This window comes from Talpa occidentalis, unplaced genomic scaffold (genome assembly GCF_014898055.3).
Source record: "Talpa occidentalis isolate TD23 unplaced genomic scaffold, MPIMG_talOcc4v2.1 talOcc4.12, whole genome shotgun sequence".
In the NCBI taxonomy this organism is placed as follows: Eukaryota; Metazoa; Chordata; class Mammalia; order Eulipotyphla; family Talpidae; genus Talpa; species Talpa occidentalis.
This window is the reverse complement of record NW_023601212.1, coordinates 12,310,059-12,333,568: the sequence shown is the minus strand read 5'-3', so window position 1 is coordinate 12,333,568 and position 23,510 is coordinate 12,310,059. Positions and strand designations below refer to the sequence as shown.

The 23,510-nt window shown below is 46.6% G+C and overlaps 1 protein-coding gene across 1 annotated transcript in view; it reads right to left on the bottom strand.

Moving 5' to 3' along the window:
• Window positions 1–260: 260 nt before the first annotated feature.
• The window catches only part of POU2AF2 (POU class 2 homeobox associating factor 2), a 33,929-nt gene continuing 10,679 nt past the window's right edge, over window positions 261–23,510 (bottom strand). The window contains exons 3-5 of the mRNA XM_037504251.2: window positions 4,135–4,180; window positions 1,349–1,653; window positions 261–662 (exon numbers count right to left, since the gene is read on the bottom strand). Of these exons, the coding sequence (XP_037360148.1) occupies window positions 261–662; window positions 1,349–1,653; window positions 4,135–4,180 (753 nt within the window). The remainder of the gene's footprint in view (window positions 663–1,348; window positions 1,654–4,134; window positions 4,181–23,510) is intronic.

The following is a 23,510-nucleotide window of genomic DNA, read 5'->3' as shown; positions in this document are numbered from 1 at the left end:
ATTCAGCTTGTAATAGGCTGTTGAAGTTCCAAACACCTCACTCAAAGGCTGTCTCACTAGAATGCTCCTGATCAGCTGGGCTAGCATGGTGGCGTATTTCGGGGGGGCTCCTGGTGGGGAGGGTTACAACTAAAGGCCACCATCCATTGACAAAGGGCAGCACGAGTGTTTATCCTGCAAATCCAGTTCTGAATGGGCCGCCACATGGACAGCAGTCCGTGGGGTACAGAACCCAACTAGAAGAGTCCTTTGGTGCCCCCTCAGTAAGCTCTACGGCATTCGTAGGCCCCCCAGGCCAGGCTCCCATCTTCTTTGGTCCACGGAGAAGGGTCCTGAAGAACAGAGGTGTCCGTGCCTTGGTCTGGGGCCAGGGGCACCACCTTGGGTGTTAGATCATTGGGCATCGTCATGAAAGGGGTGAAGGGGTAGGGGGGAGGGGTGGGGTACCCGGGTGTGTGGTACAGATCCTCCAGTGCATGCAATGAGTAGGACTGGGCTCCAGCTAGGGTGCCCCCCCAGCTCGAGCTCCGGAGCTGGGTGGTGCTCCCCGACTCCAGTTGGGCAAGGCAACTCGTGCTGGGTGACAAGGTCTGCAGGGGGTCCGTGGGCACAGGGTCCGGTTGGCTGAGGCCATCAGGCACCGTCTGCTCCCATGAGTCCCTCTAAGAATGGAAAGTGAGGGGAGTTAGCCATTCGGTGATACACTAATGAAGTGGACAGATTTCCTCCCCAACATGGACGCTGCTGAGCCCTGCTCCCCAGATGTCTTGATGTCCTCCCACCCCCTGCTGTCTACCTCCCATTGTTAGAACTTCATCCCCTTGTGGTGGAAACCTTCCAGTTTTCTATAAGATGTTTTTAGAGATCTATAAGATCTTTATGAGCTCACCTCTGGGGAGGAATTGAGAACAAGTTTCCAGAGCATAGAAATATTGTGGGGGGAGCCTGGGAGGGAAAGAGAAGCCCCAGGGACTGTGCCTAGAGACATTCCAGGGAAATGCCCCTTCAGGGCACTTTTCTTAGGTGCTGCAGCGATGATGGAGAACAATCTGGCAAAAGCAGTAGCGAATTAAAAAAATGGATAGAAATCCCTTCTCAGAAGCCATGCCCACATAAACCACTGGTTAGACCCTCTTGTCATGGCTGGCACGGACTCTTGCGGGAGGCTGGCTGGGACTGTATTCTGACCGAGACCCTGTATCTCCCTGGCCATCTCCCCGGCCTACTCGGTAGGGGTGGGAGTGGGAGGCTCTCCAGAGCCCTGGGAGGGCCAGACCAGCTTCAGCAGGTGGCCAAGTACTCGGGCTGGCCAGAGTCCTCCCTACAGGCGAGCTGCCCGCAGACTCACCAGCACAAAGTGTGTGGGGTCGCTGGGGAAGGGTGGTGGCAGGAGTGGTGGCAGGGGCGAGGCGCTGAACAGAGAGCCCGGGCTGGGGGTCAGGGCTGCGGGGCGGTGGTCGCTGTAGGGCTCGGGGAAGTAAGGATCCAGGAGGGCCGGGTGGCTGGGCCCCGCCGCCGCCGAGGACTCGCAGGAAAAGGGCTTGGCCACGCTCGTGCTGCACACGTCGCCAGGAAACTGTTTAGAGTTGTGGAAGTCTGAGTCAGACAGGAACGATCTTCGGACCCCATAGTAACCTGATGTGACCGGCGAACCTGTTGCCAAAAGAAAAACACACGGGCAGAAATGTCCCCGTAGGAAGGTGAAGGCATCTCTGTTGCAGCTGAGCCTCTCCACGTGTGAAATGTTTCTGACTGTACATGCCTGACACCAAGGCTGACATGTCAACGGGTAAGTGTTCCATGGGGCTGCATTGTCTCTTTTTAATTGGGCCAGCAGAAGAATAGGCCTACAGTTCACTCAGCCTTTGGGGATGAGTTCATCTAGGATGGTGCACTAGCTCTGCCTTCATTGGCTCATTTGATGTTCATTTAGTGGGCACCTTCTGTGTACCAGGCACTGTGCAGGGGCTTCAAGTGGTCAGAACAAGAATCCCTTGGCATTTGCATTTTGTCTAATGAAGCATCTTTTTTTTGCCCGGCCTCAGAGGGCGCTCTGCTCTCTTCCCTCCTGCCAGGACTCAGAAAAAGAGGTGTTTCTGGGTGTGTTACTGAGATAGCTGTCTCAAGATAAGGTGATAACCCCAGCCCCAATCAGAGGCAGGTTGTACTGTTGTACTTCTTTGTATAAGGACCTGTAAGATACCTCTCTTGTCCCCAGCAGGCAGCAAAAAGGGCTCACTTGCTGTGAGATGATTCGGCTTCTGTGCAGCCAAGGGGACTGTCAAAAATGTGTTTTCTGGCTTTGGGGAGTGTCATGTGGTTTGCTGCCCTCTAGTGGCCACACCCGCCCTCACCTGGCTCACCTGGTGCTGTGTAAGCTGGGAAGACAGTGACTGGCATAGGAAGGCCCCTGGGGAAGAGCTGCAAGTGACAAGAGTTTCCCTGACCATAAGGTCAGGGAAACTGTTCCAGAAGAGAAGAGATATGTTTGCTGAAGGCTTTTGACCCTGCAGGTCAGTTGCAGCAGGAAGTACATTATCATGCAGAACATGCTCAGGGGCACAGACTCAGGTCTGTACCCTGAGGGTATACGTCCCTATTCGTGGGGTGCTCTAGTTGGCTAAGACCAGCATCCTGAGGTCAACAGGGCTGATCTGGGAAGAAGGCGGGGGTGCTTGTCCTTTATACCTTCTTTACCTGCCCCCCATCGCAGTGGAACACTTCTGAACTTTGAACTTTGTTCCCCTCCTCCACCCCCACCCCCCCCAGCAAGCAGGAGAGATTCACCCAGACTCTTCCTTAATTGTTATCATCACTCGGTCCCCCATCTCATCACACCTTGCCCTTGCCAGTGCCACCCACTGTGGCTCTTTCCGTTTGCTCACCGCTCTCTCTCCTGAGTTATAGCTCTCTTTCCAACCTACTTGTGAGCTCTGGGGGGGCGAAGCTTATGTCTTATATGTTTTCTATCAACCCGGTAGAAGAATGCCGTCTTCAACAATGACATGTAAATTTATTCATGCATTCAGAAGAAATCAAAATTCCTTGTTCAAACTCACAGTCCAGTTTTACTCATTCCACTTTCATCTTAAATTCAATAGCCCCAAACTTCTAATCGGCTCATGATGGAAGGCTACCGTTAGGGGTTTCATCATAAACCTATTTCCCAGAGAAAAAAAAAGTGATGCAAGTGGAAATGAATGTTGGTAAATTAATGTTCCTTGGGGTGCCGTGAATTTATAGCCTCGCGTGGCGCAGGCTGAGAGCAGAGTGAACAATATGGGAACGTGCCTTGCGGGGGTCTCTGCCTGTATTTCTAACTTCCAAGTGTAAACTATCTTAAGGAAAAAAAAATCCTCTGTTGTCAAGCACGTTTTTCCTCTGTATGAAGAGGAAGAATAATTCTAGATGGAAAGAGAAGCTGCAGAAATTTTCTTCTCTAGAAGAGAGCAGAGGAAGCCAGATTCCAAGGGACAGTAAAGATAGTTGGGGCCCAATGTGGAGATATTCTGATACATGGAATCTTCTCTTGCCTGTATTTCTTTCTGTGATCCAGCTCTGGAATTTACTAAAATGTTTGAGAAGGCCTCTGCTTCTTCCGAGTTAGAGATCAGAAGGAGTGTGTGTGTGTGTGTGTGTGTGTGTGTGTGTGTGTGTGTACACGCATGTGCGTACATGTAAGAGGGCACCCAACGCTATCGTCCAGAGTGCCCTTTTTCCAACCACACAGGAGTATTTAAGGGCACACATGCATTGAAATGAATACAAATGTGGAATAAATGGCTGACAGAGAGCGAGCACCTTGCTCTTGCCGGACTCTCTCTTCTCAAGCTGCTGCCTCATTTCTCAGAACACAATGTCAGAATTTTAGACATTTTAGAATTGTATCAAGGGCATACTTGCTATGGCTTTGCCCAGTAAGCTGCTTCTCGGCCAAGGATCAAAAGACTGCCGTCAAGACAGACTGGATTCTCAATCCAGGAACCACTGGTTGAGATCTGTCTTCATGACTTTGTGTTTTCAAAACAACCATCCTTTTTAAAGGAGCAAAATCTTGAAATGGCTCTAAGAGAACAGGAGCCCAAATTCCTGTTTAGAGGCGAAAGGAAATGATTCAGTGCTGGTTGAACTCACCTGGCATTTGGACGAATGGAGGCTGAGAGGATGAACTGACACTGCCCTGGAAGGCAAAGAGAGCCAGTGATTTCCTTGCTAGTTTGCAAGTTTAAAAAAAAAGATCAGGAATGCATTTTATAGCAGTTGTTTTCTGATTCTAAGAAACACTATTTAGGGGGTTAAGTTGGGGATGGGGGACAATGAGAGTACCTGGGAACAAAGTTTTATAAGGGACAGGGAGGCCAAGGTTGTAGATTCTGGTAAACATGTCAAAAGCACTGGCTAGAGGCAGTGGAATTGTTTATCCTTTGTATTTTAGTATTTGCATTCATATCCTTCATCAAATACATTAAGTGGTCATGTGAATATATGTATGTGCATATAGATAAAATGTACATATAGATAAAATGTACATATATACACACACACTCACACACAGGCTTGATATTTGGCTTCAACACAGCAACCACTTTTTTACTGACTGCCTTCAAGTTGCACAGAGGTGATAAGGGCCTTGACTGTGACTTATCCTAGTGCCCAGAACAGTGTGGTTCATGGTAGACACAATAGATACACGTGGAGCAAAGGAACAGCCCTCAAAGAGCCGCAGGCTAGGGAACAGGAGAGGCTGGAGGGTGTTGTCAGTTGAATTATGTTGCCCCCCCAAAAACATTGAAGTCCTATAATCCCTGGTACCTGTGAAGGGGGCTTTTTTGGAAATAAGATCTTTGAAGATGTGACTCTTAAATTAGATGTGCCCTAAATCCTTATCTTGTGTCCTTATAAGAGGAAAGACACAGACCTTTGAGTGGTCACTCTCAAGCCTTGGAGTTCAGGGGTGGCCAGTACTCCAGAAACCAGAAGGGGCAGGGGAGGCTGCTCCTCTGGGCCCTTCAGAGGGAGCCTGGCTGCTGACATCTTGGTTTTTGGATGCCCGGTCTCCAGATCTGTGGGATGACACACTGCGGTTGGACCAGTTTGTGACCAATTGTTGCAGCATCCCTAGGGAGCTACTCCAGGGAGTAGCTGACCCCGAATGGGTGGGAAGTGGCGTGGTTGGGGAAGGAGGGCATGGGGTGGGTGCCGAAGCTCGTGTTAGGGTGGGTGGAGGCACATCCTGGAGGAGGTGATGCCTGAGTGGCCTCTGAAGGAAGGGTGTCCAGGTGCATGGAGCCTTAAAATAAACAGATGCAAATCTGGCTTTAAGATGTCCAGGAACAAAGCTCAGTGGCAAGTGTTGCTTTTGTAAAAACTGACTCATCAGCATCCAGTTCTTTGGATCTGAGCTCTCAGCCCTGACTCTTACGGTCCTATATATTCTCAAGAGTTAGAAGAGATTTTAGAGGGTCTCATCCAACCACACAACAATGCTGAAACTCCCTCGGTTGTTAACATTGGGGGCATTTACTCTAGTGACAGAGAACCCAGCACCCCCCGAGAAAGCCCACTTCTTCTTTGGAGACTCCTGTTTACAAAGTATGGGGAAGAGAGTCATTTTCTTTATTCCCACCTCTTTGGTCCATGCAGAATAAACTTAATGTTTTTTGCGTGCACGGCCCCCAAGTATTGGATGGCAACCCCTCATTGCCCAACTGTCCTAAGCCGTTTGGGCACTGGGACAAATGCCATGGACTGGGTACCTTAAAGAACAGCGTTTCTTTCTCACGGTTCTGGACACTGGACGCGATCAGTGTGCTCTCTCTGGCTTGCAGGCAGCTGGCTTCTCACTCCTGTGTCCTCATGTGCTTGTGGGAGACCATTCTGTGTATCTCTTCTTAAAGGGGACTGAACCATTCATGTGGACTCCACCGATGAGCTAACTGCCACCTCCAAACACCATTGCCTTGGGAATTAGGACCTTGGCATATGAATTCTGGGGGTACACAAACTTTCCTTCTGTAGCATGAGCCTGGAAGTTGACCTTCTCCAGCAAAATATCCTCCAACCACTGAAAAGTAGCATAGTCTTTAACAGGGAAGATGCTGGAAAGTGTCTGTGTTTGAATCCCAGTTCTGCCTTCTATTAGCGGTGTGATCTTGGCACATGAAATGAGACCATATATATCCCACACTTGCAGTAGTTCTTGGTGGAGAGCAAGCTGTTGATGGTGTTAGCCCTCATTAGTCAGATGCACTTTATGTGGAATGTATGGTATATTCTTCTAACATGCTTTGATTTATGTGTTTTCTTGCTTGATAAGCTTGCTTGATAAGCTCATGCTTTTAAGTGGCAGGAGGGAGTTGGACATGCAGGGGCAGAGGTAGGTGTTGATTGGGGAAGGAAGGGGTGGTGGTAGTTAAACAGAGCAGCTCTCGTGTTTGGACACATGACCCCCGGTGTTTCCCATTTTTACCTCTGGCTGCCCCGGCCTTTCCAGGAAGGCTGGTTTCCTGCCTTTCCTTCTGTGTCAAGGCCTCTGCCTCAGCCTCCTTCCTGGATGACTCCCAGCAGGGTGCGGCAGGGTGGGGTGGGAGCTGTCCTGGGTGCTGTCTGGAGAGATGGCTGCTCGCTCTTCTCCCTTCCCGCTCCCCTTAAACTGCTCCGGCCAAGGCTGGGGCCAGAATGGGGCCTTTGATGACACTTGAGCACTTGCCCAATTTGTTGATCCTTAAGACTGAGCCCCCACTCTCCCCTCAGCATCTGCCAGCCGCTCATTGGCCTCTGCCTCCGTCCCAGCAGGGTGAGGCTCAGTCTGGGCGGATGCAGCCCCTCAGCTTTAGGCCTCTCTGCTGTGAAAGCTTCCCTATGTTTCTCTTGCACCCCCCAACCCTCACCACTAGAATCTCCTTATACCTCTTGTCTTCTGCCAGTTTTCATGATTACAGTGGATTTCCAGCACTGCCCCACTCCAACCCTATTTTACTACCCGATGACTACAAAGATTTCGGAATTACCATCCACTTAATTTTATTTATTATTTGAAGAAAAGAAGCCTCTTGTGTTGGTTTCGCCTACATGATTTTGCCTTCTACCTCCTGTGGAAATTACATACTCTAGTTGCATTCTGTATGGTGACTCATAAAAACCTACCTTGCCTATTTACCAAAGCTTGCAAACAAGTCTTGAATCTCCCACGGACAGATGAGATCCTTAGACTGTTAACTCTTACTGTTCTCTTAATTTGCATGAGTGTGTTACTTCCTAGCATTTTAGCTTTTTCTTGTTATAAAGAATTAGGTATCATAATTTGCACCATCATTTTAAAGTACATTTGTACTGGATTTACTTACACATTACCCACGTTCCTTGCTTACTCTTCTTGGTTTGTTTTTTGGGTTTTTTTTTTTTTTGGTAAGTTTGTTTTCTTTCTTTTAAATTAATCCTTTAAAAAATTCCTTTAGTGTAGCTGGTATTGGTGATAAACGATTGTATTTTTAATGTATTGGAGAATACCATTTCTTTTGCCCTTGTACTCGAAAGATAAAATTGCTGGGATCACAATTGTTGCTTTATAGTTTTTCTTCTTTTACTCCTTTAAAGCCTCTTTTGTTTTTGTTTTTATCATTGCAGTTGAGAACTTTGTTATTAGCATTTTAGACTTTGTGTATGACAAGCTTTGTTTTCTTTTGTTGACTGCTTTTTTTAAAAAAGATTTATTTATTTTTGCATACAAGAACTGGGGTATAGGCCGGAAGTGCGGAGGGTGAGAGGATTCACCAGAGACAGAGTGGGGAGCACAATGGACAGATTGACTGAAATACACTACTGAGGGGAGCAGCAGGCAAGACAGGGGAGAGGTCTGCTGCGCCATGTGGGTAGCTCCTTGCCTGGGGATTGAACTCATGCTGCAGTGGCTTCAGATAGCTTCATAGGTTGTGTCTTAACCCCTTGTGCCACCTGGGAGGCTCCGTTGACTGCTTTTTAATATGCTCTCTTTATCTCTAAGGCTCCTTGAGTTCACCTCATTTTATATAAAGGTATATTAAAAATATATATATATCCTGCTTGGTATAGGATGTACTTCATGTGTCTGGGGATCAATGTCCCAAGGTCTGGAAAAATTTCAAACATCATGTCTCTAATGTTGCCTTGTCTATAAGTCTCCTTCTGGATCTCTGTGTAGAAGTATCTTAAACCTTTTGCTTTTCTCATTGTCTCTTAGCCTCTCATTACTTCATCTATAGATATTATGGATTTCTTCAGCTCAGCATCCAGTTCTCTAATTCTTTCTCTAACTGTAGCTAATTTGCTATTAACTCACACATTGATTTTTTTATCATCAGTAATTGCATATTTTCTTATTTCTATAAATTCCACTTTAGTTTAAAAAATCTGCTTGATAATTTTTGGTAGTCTCTTGTTGAGAGTTTATTGCTTATTAGGTTATTGTATGGTTTGTATTTGGTAATTCTAATACCTAAAAGTTCTGGGAATTTAAATTTAGACTGTGTTTCCTGCCTGTCCTTCATAGCAGTTTGCTTCCTAAACCACTTGGCGATTTTTGAGTGACTCTCATATCTGGTAACTTTGATCTGTGGACATCTGGGATCCTAAACTGTGGTTGAGTTCTTCCAGTAGATATATGATTCTATTTCATGGGAGTCAGCTTCCATGTAGGTTCTCCAGTTTAATCCTGGGGTCCCATGCTCTGCTCTTAAGCTTGATACAGTTCAGAGACCAGTCTTCATGCATTAAATTTAGGTGGACCCCTGTCCTCCGGGGGCCGTTTTTTTTTTTTTTTTTTTGTGACCATCTTCTCTTTATTTGGAGTCTTGATTTCTGCTCAAACCTTCCCCCCAGCATCCCATGCCAACCCTTCTCTCTCCCCACCGCAGCTTTGGAGATTGACCTCACTTCCTGCCTGCTCAACAGCTCAAAAAATACGTTTTATGCAGGATCCAGTACTGTGTGGGTGAGACCATCTCATCTGAAACAGAATGAACTCCCTAAACATTGAAGCTAGATGTAGAGCTCTTTCTTTTTACATAGCACAAAACATTTATTGTTCTGTGATTTCCCAGCATTCTCAACAGATATTTAAATTATATTAGAAGTAATTCATTAGCACATATTTGTAGTAATTTCATAAATATACTGTTAGGTAGATGGCCAAATTTATTCTATGTTTTATCTCATTGAATTACCACAACAACCCCATGAGATTAATAATATTATGCTTATTATAATGATGAGGAATCTGAAGCACACAGAATAAGTTCCCCTGAGAGATGAGATGCAGTTAGTGGTGATGGTGATGGTAGAAACAAACGTCAGAGACTGTTTTTAAATTACCGCACCACTCTGCCTTATAAGCCTTTTCATAACTCAAAAAGTAAAAATAGGAAGGCATCATATTTTATAATTTTAGTGTAAAGGAGGCTTAGGGATCCAGAGAGCTCATATAATTATATGTGAACACTTACAAGGAAAATTATTGTGGTTTTATACTTCCCTTCCTTATATACATGTGTATATATGTTTATATATATGTATACTATGGTATATGTATACATGAGCTCTATATGAAATATATACAAAATACACATGTATACACACACACACATACTTACATAATATCCTTAACCCTCCAATGGATATTCAATTTTAGGGAGGGTCAGATTTAGTTCTGGTATAAATTACATATAAGAAAACACACATTTTCAATGTGCAATTTGATGAATTTTGACCAACTCCTGTGACCCACCACCACATCATGATATATAAAACTTTTCCTTCAAATTAATTATTTTATAGCTATACTTAGTGCTGTTCCCTCTAGAGGGGTCTGGGAAATAATAAGACGGAGAAATATAATAAGCAATGCACCTCTTCAGTTCACCTCATAGAAGGTAGACAAGTTCTAAAGTTTCTATGTTGGGACTAAGAAGGATTTCACTAGAAGGATTTCAGGAATGGCACTTTCTTCCCCATCCCACTCCCAGACTTCATAGGTCAAGAAAGAACAAACTAAAACATGATCCTTCAGCTTGGTCGCAAGTTGTCATCACTTATGTAAAGGGAAAAGTCACATTCCTGTCTTCCCTAAGATCTTATGCCTGCACGGTTGCCTCTCACCATATGAATCCTCCAGAAATAATATTGAAATTGATATTGAACATCTCATAACTTTTGACCAAGCAAGATGGTATATAATTTTTATTTTGCATATGGCAAACAACAGGATCCTGCAATGCCAGGTAGCCAAATTTAGAGGTTTATATTTGAATGAAATTTGCCAGTCTGCAACTTCCTGTAGCTAACACAGCAGCCTCACAGCTGCCCAAAAGCCCCTCCATGAAAATGAGTTAATTTGAACTAATAGGTCACCAGGGTAGTAAAGTGATAAGATTAGGAGTTTCCCCTAAGTACATTCATACTAATTTTTATGGCCCTATCATATTTTTAGGTGCCAAGCTAGTTGAAGGAATACATTGAAATTGTGCTAAGGGAGAGGCCTCTGACTAGCTTAAACATTTTCACATTGTTGTATCATTTCTTATTTCTAATTATATAGTTTAGGATGTCTCTTTAAATTTTAAAGATATCTGTACTAATATTCACATAATCATAACCTGTGACTTGCTAGGATCTCTCTTCAAGGGATTCACAGCACTTTATACATTTAATTTTTCATTCATTAATTTAAAACACTTTATATTTTTAATTTTTCATCATATCTATGGTCGGGAGGCAGGATGAAGTGATAGCATCGAAACATTCTAACATAGTATTTTATTATCAGGTTTACATCCACCATATATATGATATGATTTCCCTCCAACTTTGAAATGAATGTCAAGTTAACACTGGTATAACAAATTATATGGGTACCTGTGTTAGGTTGGAATACGTTCACTCCTGCCCACCCTCCCTCACCCCTAATATGGGCATAGAGAATTAGATGCCCTTAGTTAATGTGACAAGTCATAGACTAAACTATGATGTTTTCATACATCTTAATAGTTTTGCAAAGTTTGAAACAGGTTTTCATGTATGGGCCGCTTATCTGTCTCACATGGTGGTTTAATCATGAATAAGAAAAATATAGTGAAAAGGAACTAGTTACACACACCTACCATGTGTCAGGTGCTTGATAGAATGCTATTATTAAGGAGGTAGTATCGTCTCAGATTCACAAAAGAGGAAACCATACACCAGAGAAGTTAAGGTGTCCAGCATCATCCATCCAGTAAATTACAGACCCAGGACTTAAACCTCAAGCTCTCTGACTCCCAGATCTATGCGCCTTCAATCTCCTGGTAACATAAGGAGAATGTTCTCTGCATGAGTCCTTCTGTCAAACCACAGATGTTTCCTGGGGCCCTCTGGTGTGTACCATATGAGGCTGAGTGTGTAGGTACCAGAAATAATGCACTCTTGGTCTTCGCTTAGAATCTACTTAGGGAGACAAGCTATTTGCAGTAGATTAATACAGTCATAATTTCTTTGCAGTTTCTCCCATCAAGAAGTCTGCCCGTGCTCCCTGAATCAGGGATGGTTTGTGACTTGCTTTGACCAACAGAATGTAGCAGAGGTGGGGCTGTTCAGAGCTAAGTTTCAGAGCTAAGACTTCCAGAGGATTTGCAGCATCCATGTTTACTTGCTTGCAATTCTGCTTACAACTTCTTCTTTTTTAAAACAGATTTTATTTGTTTTTGCATAGAAAACTGGGGTGAAAGTCGGAGGTGCAGAGGGGTGAGAGGATTCACCAGGGACAGAATGGGGAGCAGAACAGGCAGATCTACTGCAATACACTGCTGAGGGGAGCAGCGGGTGAGTCAGGAGAGGTCTGCTGCGCCTTGTGTGTCAGTTCCCTGGCCAGGTATTGAACTCAGGCTGCAGTGGTGATAGTGCAATAGCGATGAGACTTAACCTCTCCACTACCAGGGAGGCCACCACTTCCTCTTAAGGAAGTCAGTCTAGCCTCCTGGAGCATGAATGACTTTGTTGAAGTGAATCAGGCACTTCTGCTGACAGCTAGTACCAACTGCCAGACATTCTAAAGAACCATGTTGGACTTTTTAGCATGGCAGAACCTCCAGTAAAATACTACTGCATGAGTCAGCTCTGGAGAAATCAGCAGAGGACCTTACAGCCAACTCAAAAAGTTGTGAGAAGTAATAAATCACTAGCAACTATGGAAGTGGGTTTTTATGCAGCAATAAGTAACCTATAGAGACTTTTGGGCAGGAAAAAGTAGCTGATGAGTCAGAACAGAATGTCCCTGGACTCCAGGCTTGCTCCAAGCTATGGGGGAGACACCAAGGTGCTGAGGATTTGAATTGGACACGGAAGGATGAGAGGATGCAGAGAGGAGACAGGAAATTCTCAGGTGCAAGGATTTTTTTGTGAACCAAGCAAAGAGGTAAGAAAGTCCTCTCGTCTCCAAGGAATAATCATGTTGTCTGTTGGAAGCAGATGTTTCACTTAATCAATTCAATAAAAATGTTTCCTGTGCCTATAGGGTTATGCATCATGATTATGGTCATTTCCTGAAATAGAAAGAGTAACAATGTGTGGATTCTATGACTTAGGCACCACATAGTTTCACAGGGAAGACCATTGTATATATCATAAGTGATTAATGTGATAATAAAAGAAGGGGTGAAAGGCATTTCATGAATATCTACTTGGAGCCAGACTCTGTGCCGCCACTGTACATATATCAGCATCTTTCTTTATTTTTAGCAACAGCTAATAGATGACTGCCTTAGGTATTTAGATAATTTACATACATTAGCTCATTAAATCATCACCAGTTACCCATGCAATAGATACATTATAATCTCTAGATGATGGGGTGGAAAACTAATAGACAGTATGTAGGACTTGTCCAAGGTCACAAAGCTAGTAAGTTACACAGCCTGGTCACTGGCCTAGGTCCTGCTAACCATGATTTAGTTCCGGTAGGGGCAACGAGAACGTAGGTTAGAGGTGAATTGCAGTCTTGGGAGAAGATGACTGAAGGGTGCATACTGTCCAATACATGAGTCAGGTTTTGAAGGTTGAAAGGAACTGAGGGAGCATTTAGAGGGGACTGTGGACTGGATGGGGTGCGAAGCAGGCACTCACATGTCTGACAGCCCAGGGTAGATGCAGAAACAGTGCAGACAGGTGCTGAGAAGCAGCCCAAGGACGGGCAGGAGCCAGGTTACAATAAAAGGACATTTTTGAGCCTGGCTAAAGCGTTTGGACTTTGCTCACCGGCAGGTGATGGCCCTTTAGAAGTTTCTGAGCAGTATAGGCAAGGTGAAAGGAGAATTCTAGAGCATTTGATCGAGTGCTGAAACTGAGGGGTCAGGATGGCTGGCAGAGTGAGTGGCTGGGCTGTTGCTGTAGAACAGGGATTCAGGGGAGGGGGGTGTCCCTGGAGAGTGGGACTCCGGGAGCCAGTGCTGACCTTTATAGCCACCTCTGTTTGACTTTGTCTTGGAGACAAAGACTTTGGCTTTGTCTGGCAAGAGCTGGTCCTCGCCCTGTGGGTGCTGCGGGCTGCTAGCCACCTGTCCCGGCTGTCCCAGTTCCCAGGGCTCCTTCTCGCGTTTCTTCCTTATCACCACCTCCCCGCTGATACCTGTGTGTAAAGAGGGGCCAGCAGGTCTCCCTCCCACTGCCATAGTGACAAAAAAACCCCCTACATTTTTGTGTATTTTATTGAAGCATGCATTGCAAGGGCCAGTCTTAAAGTCAATAAGAATTTGTGAGGAAATAATATGGGAATCTGTATCCCTTACAGTTGTTACCTTGTGACTACAGAGCCTAGCTTCTAGGGGCTTTACATCACAAAGATCCTATCTGCTTGGTGCCCTTTGTTTCATTGAGACCAGCCTCTGGGAAGGCAGGTGCCATGGACTGACTTAAAATGGAGACATGAAAGTATTAAGTGATTCATGGAGGCCTTCAAACTTAGAGCGGTGAAGACAAAAAGTCATGTTTAAATTCTGTCGGGTCGGGGGAGGGAATTTATGGTGAAAGGATTAAGGCATACACACTGAAAATAGTGCAAATATGTGTCTTTGAGGCTCATTAACCTCTTGGTGCATCAGTTTCTTTCTCATAAAACATCAGCAAATTTGGGGAAGATTGTCCATGGTGTCCCCTGGGAAGAAGGAGGCAATTAGGGGGCTGGGCGGAGGGGGGAGGTGCTGGGGAGACAGGGATGGTGGGTGCACTTCCATTTATTACCTTATGCCTATTTAGTCTCTGAAATATTCCTGTGTAGTACTTGGGTCATTAAAACAGTAATTGATACAAATTTAAACAATAGAATTGAGGTTGTACATTTTTACTGTAAATCTCAACATTAAAAACCATGAGTCTACATGTCTTGGATTTCTGGGGTGGGAATCATTTCTTGAAATTCTACTACTGAAACTCTCCCACTTGGCATAAAATGATGTTGCTGGAGAAGATGATTTCTGTTGCCTCAGCTACCAAATGAAATACATTTTCTCCCCTGGCTCTGGTGTACCTTTGGAATGTTATTTGTATTTATGTAGCTGAGTCAGAAAAACAGGAGCCACTGGGAGGCACTTTGATAAATGGTCCTGTACACTTTGGCCCGAACGGCATCTACAGAACCCCAGCCGTACCAGATGGACTTGCTGGGACTGTTGTGCTGCAAAACCTGATTATTTTTGCAAGCAGTGTGAAAGAATTCACCACCGGGAAATATTTTAAATTTCATGACTTTTGAAAAGACGACAGAACCCATAGAACAGCTGAAAAAATAAGCAGCAAAAAGTTGGCCTTTATGATTATTATTTTAAAAAATGTCTGTGGTTGTGAAGGAGCAGGTGGCTGGCCAGGGAACATGGAAAGGCCTGGAACACTTCTGTAACCAGGGCAGGACAGTGGGCTAATTGAAGTCAGACAGTGGACCATTTTGAAAGCCTTAGATAAAACATTCTTTCGAATGAAAGCTGAGGTTATACTGTGCACCTCTACTTAAACAATGGCATTTTTGAGCTTACAGGACAGTCCAGCATAGACTTTTTTTTCTATTTCTTTTGTCAGTGTTTCTGGGCTCATGAAGGGGGTCAGTTGGCAATAATAATAAGCAACATACAGAGCCCTGTGCTATGAGAGTGAGCAGAAGGTGGGGGGAGACACCCCCACATAAGATGCAGATGCCTTGTCATTGGTACCCTCGCAGGCATTACAAATAGGTGGATCCTTCTTGCTGTCCACTCAGAAAAAAAGGAGCCAGGCCAAAGGAAATGTGCTTATTGAAAAATGACAGCTTCCCTAGGAGATTGAGGGATGAAACACAAAGAATACAGGTACTTTAAAAAAGAAGACTACTGTACAAAATTCACAACGATGTGAGAAAATAAATAATTAAAAAATAGAAGGGAGAAGAATAAAGATAATGCAAGAAAAGGCAGCACCATTTATGTAACGGCCAGGATAGGGAAACAACCTAAGTGTCCCAGAACAGACAGTGGATCAGGAAGATGCGGTGTAGACACACAACAGAGTACACACTCAGCATGTGCAGCAGTGTGGATGGAAGCGGAGGGAGCACGCTCAGCAACATCAGTCAGAAGGAGAAAGAGAAACAGCGTATGATGTCACTTTATGTGGAATATAGAGGAACAAAGCACAGGAGCAGATCAAGCCAAACCATTACGGAATCCTAGAACTCTGACTGCAGAACTGAAGCTGCCGGAGGGGCTGAGGGATGGACCAGAATAAACTGGGGAGGAAGCACCGGGATAACATGCCCTGAGGGGGAGAGGCTTTGCCTCGAAGTCACAAGCAACACCATTAACCAGTGTTGTCTCCATGAAAAGAAAGGAAAAGAAAAAGAACACTCTGGCAAAGCGGAAGACACACATCCGGGCTGTGGGACGACCATTTGCAGCGCCCAGGCCAGCTTGAAACCCTTCTGAGCCAGCACACTGTGGGGTGGGTTCAGTGGGTGAGAGCGGAAGAGAAAAGGGTAGGCTTTATGGTGAGTGAAGAAATCTGAGCCTCTCAGAAAGACATGGGTCTTTCCTGCAACAGCCTTCTTGCCTCTCTCCTGCCGCTCATGTCTTCAGAGCTGGGGATGCCTCTGTTCAAAATGTCTCTTCTCCTAACCACGGGCTCAAAATGACACACTTGTCCTTTGTCCACAGACTGGAGAGTCCAGTCATGGCTGCAGCAGCCGCAAATTCTTCCTTGAGTTGATGTCTGGCCAAGACCCTGAATTTCAGGGGTGGATAAGCAGGTGCAGTCTCCTCACATCCTGATGCTGCTTTTAGCTTTCACTTGTTCAGAACTGCCACCGGAATACCAAAGTATGACGGTACATAAACTGCCCAAGGTCTAGCAGTTTCTTTTTGGGATACACCTTGATGAAAGTTAGATTTTGATATTAGCCAAGGCTTCCATTTATCTTTAGCATGGAATACTAAAAACTGGCTTCGTGCACAGGTACTCCGTATGCGAGACCCCTGGGGGCGCCCTGGCCCAGTCTTTCTTGTGCTTTCATAAGAAGATAAGACCTAAGGACATTCCCCTGCCCTTTCCTTAGTGGCTATTGTATTTCTCAATTCTTTGCATGTATCAGACTGTGTAAGATCGGCAGAGACACAGATCCACTGAGCTGGTAAGCGCCACGTTTCACTGGGCTCAGAGATCTTTTTCAGCCCCGAAGGGAGCGGATGTGGTCTCTGCCTTCTCAAGTGGGAGAAGTGGCATCCTGCGTCCCGTGCCAGAGGTGAACCATGACATCCCAGCCTCTCGAGTCAGCTCAGCAAGAGAGGTCTAGGAGGGCAGCGAAGAGGCTCCCCAAGGTCATTGTGGTTGGTTTGTCTCCAGCTCAAGAAATGTTTTCCTTGTGTACAGAGAGGACAGGTGCCACGGGGAGCTCAACGCACCAGGGAGTCCAGGAGAGGTAGGAAGTGACAAGGAGGAACTGTATTCTGGAAGCTGGTTCTGGGACAGAGCTGGAGCTAGGTTCCAGAAGGAAATGGAAGATCTCCTTGTGTCTGGTTTCTTCTAAGGTGTTTGGGTATCAAGAAAGGAAGGTCCTGGCTCTGACTGGGGCTGGCTGTGGCCTCCATAGAATGATGGCAGGGATGGAGGATTGAGGAGAAGCCAAAGTCAGACTTGGGGCCCAACAGAAAGTGTGGAATCTGGACTGAGGGGGCTGAGGGCTGGGGGGGCAGAGACCCGGAAACCCAGTGTTGATTCCAAAGCTGGTCCTTCTTGGGGCCAGAAATGTACAGACAGGAAGGCGATGCCTCCGGTAAGATGAAGACCTTGGAATCCAATAAGCCTGGGTGCAAACCTGAGCTCCACGGCTTTCTACCTGATGCTTAGTGTCCTCTGAAAACTATTTCCAGTCACCACCTTCTGTTGCTCTTCTTGGGTAATGAAATATATTTTAAAGTGGATACATGAAAATACTCGTAACATTCCTGTTTCAGAGACCAGCAGGAAAGCTATTGTTATTATTATTATTATTATTGTTATTAAGAATTCTTATTTATGCCAGAGAGAATTCAAATGATGGGAGGGGCCCAGCCCAAGAAATCACTTCAGCTGCCATTTTTGACAAAGCATGAAAGTTCCTGTGGAGACCTTTGCCCTCGACATAATTGTTGTTATGTCTTTATGTGATTTTTCTGCTCCCTATTTCCCTTGCAAACTCGGTTTGCAAAACTCACTGGCTGCAGGAAAGGGGATTTATCTTTCCCAGCACAAAAAGTTCAGCACGGCCTTGGAGGCTGGGGTTGGGGTACCATCCAGGGGAGCAAATTCTGACACTGGGGAAGCTGTCAGCGAGGAAGGGAAATGTGGGTACCTGCATGGGGCAGGAGTCCCATCCCAAACCTCTCATAAGCTTCTGCGGCCCTTTGGCACTGAGCCTTGCAAACGTAACTTTACTTGTCAAATCAATAAACTGATAGAGATTCTAATCAAAATGTTCAACACTGGTTTCCTTCCTCCTGCCATTTGAAGTTGGGGTTTCCTAAAACAGTAGTTCTTGAAGGGTAGGTATATGGCTGGTGTGTTACCCCGGATCGGCCAAGTCTTTGGCCACGTAGGCCTGCAGCGGGCGCAGGGGTGTGGGACTTGGTGCAAGGCGGCACGTGGGAGCTGCAGCTCCGGCTTCCTGTCTCCCCAGGAGAGTGAGGCATGGCCCTGTGGGCAACCTGCTGGTTCTTGCAGGGCTGTGTTCTGCGGCTTTCTAACGAGGTGGCTTTCTATGACCATGAAGGCGGGTGGTCTCTGCAGTGTCAGCCTCGTCCCCAGCTGCCCTGGCCGCATGCCCCTTCCTCTGGGGCACATGCCTGCTGTGCCATTTAGCAAATGCCACTGGGCTCCAGGTGGAGGAGCCGCAGCACTGCCTTCTGCTGAGCACTGGCCATGTGCTGTGTGCATTGGGGCTGCGCTCACAGTCACTGTCATTGCATTTCCAGGACCCCGCTATGGTGGGCGTCATGAACCCCATTTAGATAGGATGTAACTGAGGCCCCAGAGAAGTTAGGGTGCTTTCACATATGAGGGTCACACTCTCCGTCTGTTGGACTCCAACTTGCAAACTCTACAGAGCATGTTTTGGCAGTAACATTGTTTGAAGAGCTATATGTGATTTATGGGAATAGGTTCAAACCCCCTTAGAGATATGTCACTACCCCATACCCGCCACCAAAGCCCCCGCAGGCCTTTCCCTCCTTCTCTCCTTCCCCTGGACAACCTCAGTTCCGCAGCCATATTCCCAGGCCTTGTTGGGGTTAAGTTATGTCAGTTCTTTTGTTTTGTTTCTCTTAAAATGCAAACTCTTGACGGCCATCCTCGCAGGCTGGAGGCTCCAAAGAATCAGAAAGAGCAAGACAGGAGCCAGTTGGGGGAAAGATTTAAGAAAACAAAGCGGTGAGTGTTTTAGCAGAGAAATGTGCTGGAGGCTTTGGGAGCAGAGGGGAGTGTCCGGGAGACCTTAGCAGGCAAGGACGACCGGGTCAGGCCCCCCACCCTGCTCTTGCACTTCACCCTGCAAACTGAGGGGGTTCCCTCTGCTGACCACCACAGACGGGGCCTCTCCCGCTGCCCTGGGGCTTTTCCCCCTCCACATGGGCCTTTGCCTCCTGTGCCCTGTTTGGACTGTCTCCCTCCTCGCTGCAGACAGGCATCTTCTCCCTCCTTCAGAACTTAGCTCAACCCTCGCCCTCCTCCCCAGAGTATCCTCTCACCTCCCCTGTCCCATCCACAATCCACTCACCCTCTTCTGAGCTTCTGCGGTCCACGCTGAGGGACACTATGGTGTGGGCACTCAGAACAAAGCCACATGTTGTTTCAAGTCACCGTTTGCACATCCAGTTCTTTCTCCCTTGAGTGTACGGCGTGCGCCTCCCGAGCAGTGGATTTCATCCATCGCTTTGAATTCTAAGCAGCAACGTTCCTTGCAGGCCGTGTGGGCTTAATAGCAGTAGCTCTGCTTGAGCACATACCCGGTGCCAAGCCCTTGACAAATATGAAATCTCACCCTACGATAACCTTGCCCGGCAGATATTATTATCTTCCCCTGACAGCAAGATTAAGTCACTTTCCCGTCATCACACTGTTGGCAAGTGGAGGGCCGGGATTTGAATTCAGGTCATCTGGATCCAGAGCCTAGAGTCTCCCCACACTCAGCATTCCGGGGCGTCGAAGTCGGCCCCCATCAGTGCTGTGGCTCCCCAAGGACCGCGTGCTTTGAAACTGCAGCTCAAAGATGCCTCTTTGTGGGTCTAAACTAGTCCTCAGAGGTTCTCTTGGCTCTATTTTAAATCCTAAACAGGGTGATGGGGGTGTTTGAAAAATGAGTAACAGGAAAGATAAAGGGATGGGATAAACTTTTAAAAGCTGGAGTACTAAAACTGGGTACTGCAATGGAAGGGACCCCAGAATACTCTGGTGACGAGGACACCAAGGCCCCAGAGGAGGAAGGAGTTGCCTGGGGCCACGGAGAATTGGCAGGGGGGGTGGGCTCCTCTTCGGGTGCAGAAGACAGACACTGCATGTGTTCTTCAGCATTCCAGGGGAATCACAGAAACTTTATGCGCTAACATACAGTTCCCAATTGTGTGTTTTCTTTTTTTTCCTCCTACTTCCTAAGAAACCCAAATGCAAATCACAGATATGGACATCAGAGTGTTTACACTCGGTGGTAACTGAAGTGTGCTTGTGATTGGTGCTGCCCAACAGCAGCTGGGCATGTAACCAAACAAGCCTCTAGCTAGCAGCCCTGACGAGGACAGACGGGCGTCAGGGCCTGGACCCGGGCAGTGCCCAGCTGTTCCACAGTCCGCCTGACCCACCTCTCCACCAAGATCAAACACACTCAATTACTGTGTCATAAATGCACTATATGGTGTTTGGAGATCCATTTACCTGCTGTTCCTCCAGATTTTTCCATCAATATGTACTATTATCATGCTTTTTTCTGTACTTACAATGCTCTCCTTCCAAAAATAATCAGGAAAGGTGATTAACCAAAACATCCAACTGACAGCTTGGCCTGACCCGATAGATTCTTCACATAGAGACTTGAGCAGGGAATTTAAATGTAAGGACTTTGGAAAATATACAAAAATACAATCATTGTAAGTAATTAGGATTTGAAAAGCAAACCCTTGAGGCTGGTATGAGGAGGCTGTGGCAAGTGGAAATAGTTAAACTTGTCTTGTAAATACAAAATATGTATCTTCCAAGGCTGATAAAATCCAAATCTGTTTCCCACTTGGGATGAAACTCCTCAACATTTTCCTCATTTCAGATCTTCTAAAAACAACCAGAAATCTTCATCTATTTTTCCTCATGTTTGTGTAGAATATTAACTTAAAATAACTTTCCTATTTCCTTATTGTTCTGTCCATAGCGTTGTGATGACTGATGAGAGCAGGGTAGTTATTATGCTATTATTGGTTCCATAAACCAATAAAGTAGATTGAAATCAGACGCTGATTTCTGGGCCCATCCTTAATCTCCCCTTTCATTGTACTCCTCCATTCTACCACAAAATTTTAACCCCCAAATAATCTCCATGTCTTACTCAGCAAGTTCAAAAAATTTCCCCTCCTGCCAGCTGTTGTGCATACAATGATTTTTTAATGAGTCATCCTGATAGCTTAAGACAAACTTGATTAGAAAGCTCAGCAGCTTACAAACCATTCATGGACATTCAAAACAAAACTGAAAATCGTGGCTATTAAGCTTATTGCATCTCTTCTTCTTCTGCATAGTTTGGGTACTATAGGGAACTCAGAAGGCCCTGAATTTTGCGCTATTATTAAATCGTGTAATCAGAAATTGAGATGGTTGTAATCAGAAAACAGTGCTTCATAACCCAAACATCGAGTTACTATTTTGGGGTACTAGCTATTGGCAAATGGCTCCTGTTTTCAAGTATTCTAGTAGAAAATCGAATAGTATAGCAAAAAATAATACAGAAAAGGTCGAGAAAGAAAGGGAAAAGTCATTATTTAGCAACAGACAGGCGCAGTAGTGGTGAAGCCACAGGATTACGGCTAAAATGGACAGAAGCGGTTTCAGGTCCAGCTTTGGCAGAAGTTGTTTTGGATACAAGGGATATTTGCTCTTGGAGTTCCCCCGCAAGGAGGCGAGAAGCAGCTTGTGGCATCAGAACAGGTGTTCTCGCTGGGCACTGGCGAGGGGCGTCGGCACAGCCTGGGGAGCTGCGTCCCGGGAGGAGAGCATCACTGGATGCCCCTTCTGCACTCTTACTGGGCACAGTCTTCACCATGTGTGTGTTTTGGTGTCCTCGGGCTGCTGCAACAGGGACCACAGACCAGGCAGCTCCAGGAGACCGGGGCTTGCTCTCAGAGCTCTGAGGCTGGAGGTCCGACCCAGGTGTGGCGGGGCCGTGCTCCCTGCTGGCTAGGGGCGAGCCCCTTCTCTGCCTCCTGCAGCTTCGGGTGGCGCCTGCATTTCTGGCTTGGCAGCCATAGGACTCCAGCCTGTGTCTTCTCCTTGGTGTGCTGCTCTCCACGCTCCCTCTTACAGGGACACATGTGACTGCATTTAGGGTCACTTGCCAGGAGTCTCCTTCACAGGCTGCTGAGGGTTCAGTTGGCCTTTGAGTGGTGAACGCCCTGTGTTGGTAGTGAGATGAGCGTGTGGAGGGATGGCCTCCCTACCCAAGCTTACCCCAGGTCTTAGATGCCTTGCTCTGTGGGGCACTGGTATGAAAAAGAGGTGGAGGTGTCAGGACCACCTATGCGGCCAGCCTCTACCAGGAGCACCATCCTCTCCAGGGCACATTTGCAACAAGCACAGAACAAAGTGGGGATGGGGGTGGGCCAGTGAGTACTCTGTCCTGTTGGGGACAGCGCGCCACTCTAGGATAGCAGTTGAGCAGAAGAAATATGAGCCCATGAGTAGGAAGAGAGTAAAATCAGTTCATGGAAGCACCTAAAGTCTGAATAGCCACAATTTGGGGGATTTTTTTTCCTTTTGCATTTTATAACCTACCATTCAAGCAGCAGGGAGAAGAAAAACTACATGCAGCCCAGCGAACCACATGTAACCTCCAATTCAAAGGTCATTGAATTGAGGCGGAGGAGGGAGGCTAGTGCCGAGAAGGTAGATGGTAGCTGTGCCCCTGCAGGTGAGGCGGACTCCACCTGAGAATAACCAGAACACCACCTGGCGAGGCATCTAGTCCCAGGTGTCCTCACACGATATGCTTTGATTTCCTTTGCTCGCGAGTGCGATGTCTGAAGCTTGGTGTTCCCCCAAATCTGTCTGTTGGCCTATGTCCGAGGTGATGGTATCAGAAGCCTCTGGGAGGTCACGAGGGGGATCCTCCTGGGTGGGACTAGTGACTTTATTAAAGAGATCCAGAGACTCCCCAAGCCCTTCTCCTGCACGAGGACACAGCCAGAAGACTGCAAGCTGCAAGGAGCCAGGCCCAGCGCCATGCGGGTGCCTGATCTGGGCCCCCCGGCCGCGGGAACTGAGGGAAATGAGTGTGTGCTGGTTGACGAGCTCTGCGGCCCACGATGCCTTGTGGCAGCAGCCCACATGGACTGCGTGTGTTAGCGGCTGTTCTGCTCCAGCCACACTGACCTCCTGCTTTAAAGGGGCATGGACTTCAGAGCCAGAGCACCTGCCTCTTGCTAACTGTGTGCTTGGGAAACAATCACTTCCCTTGTCTTATTCTCAACTTTCTCATCTGTGAAATGGGAAAACGCAGGGAGATCAGTGTCTCGGGACGAGTGTGGCCCTGCAGGGAGACAGAGTCCAGGAAGGGCACTTTAAACTGTCCTTCTGCAAACCGTTGTCTTCCTAGCACAGGACCATCGGGCTGGCCCTTTTTCTTTCTCATCCGGCCCAGCATGGTCTGCCTTGGTTGGTCCTGTGTTAAGTGTATTAGCACTTCTTGCCACCAGGTTACAGGTGCTTAATGGCACAGGCTGTGCGTTACCTGTTCTTGGACCCACTTTCACTGTAACACTTTC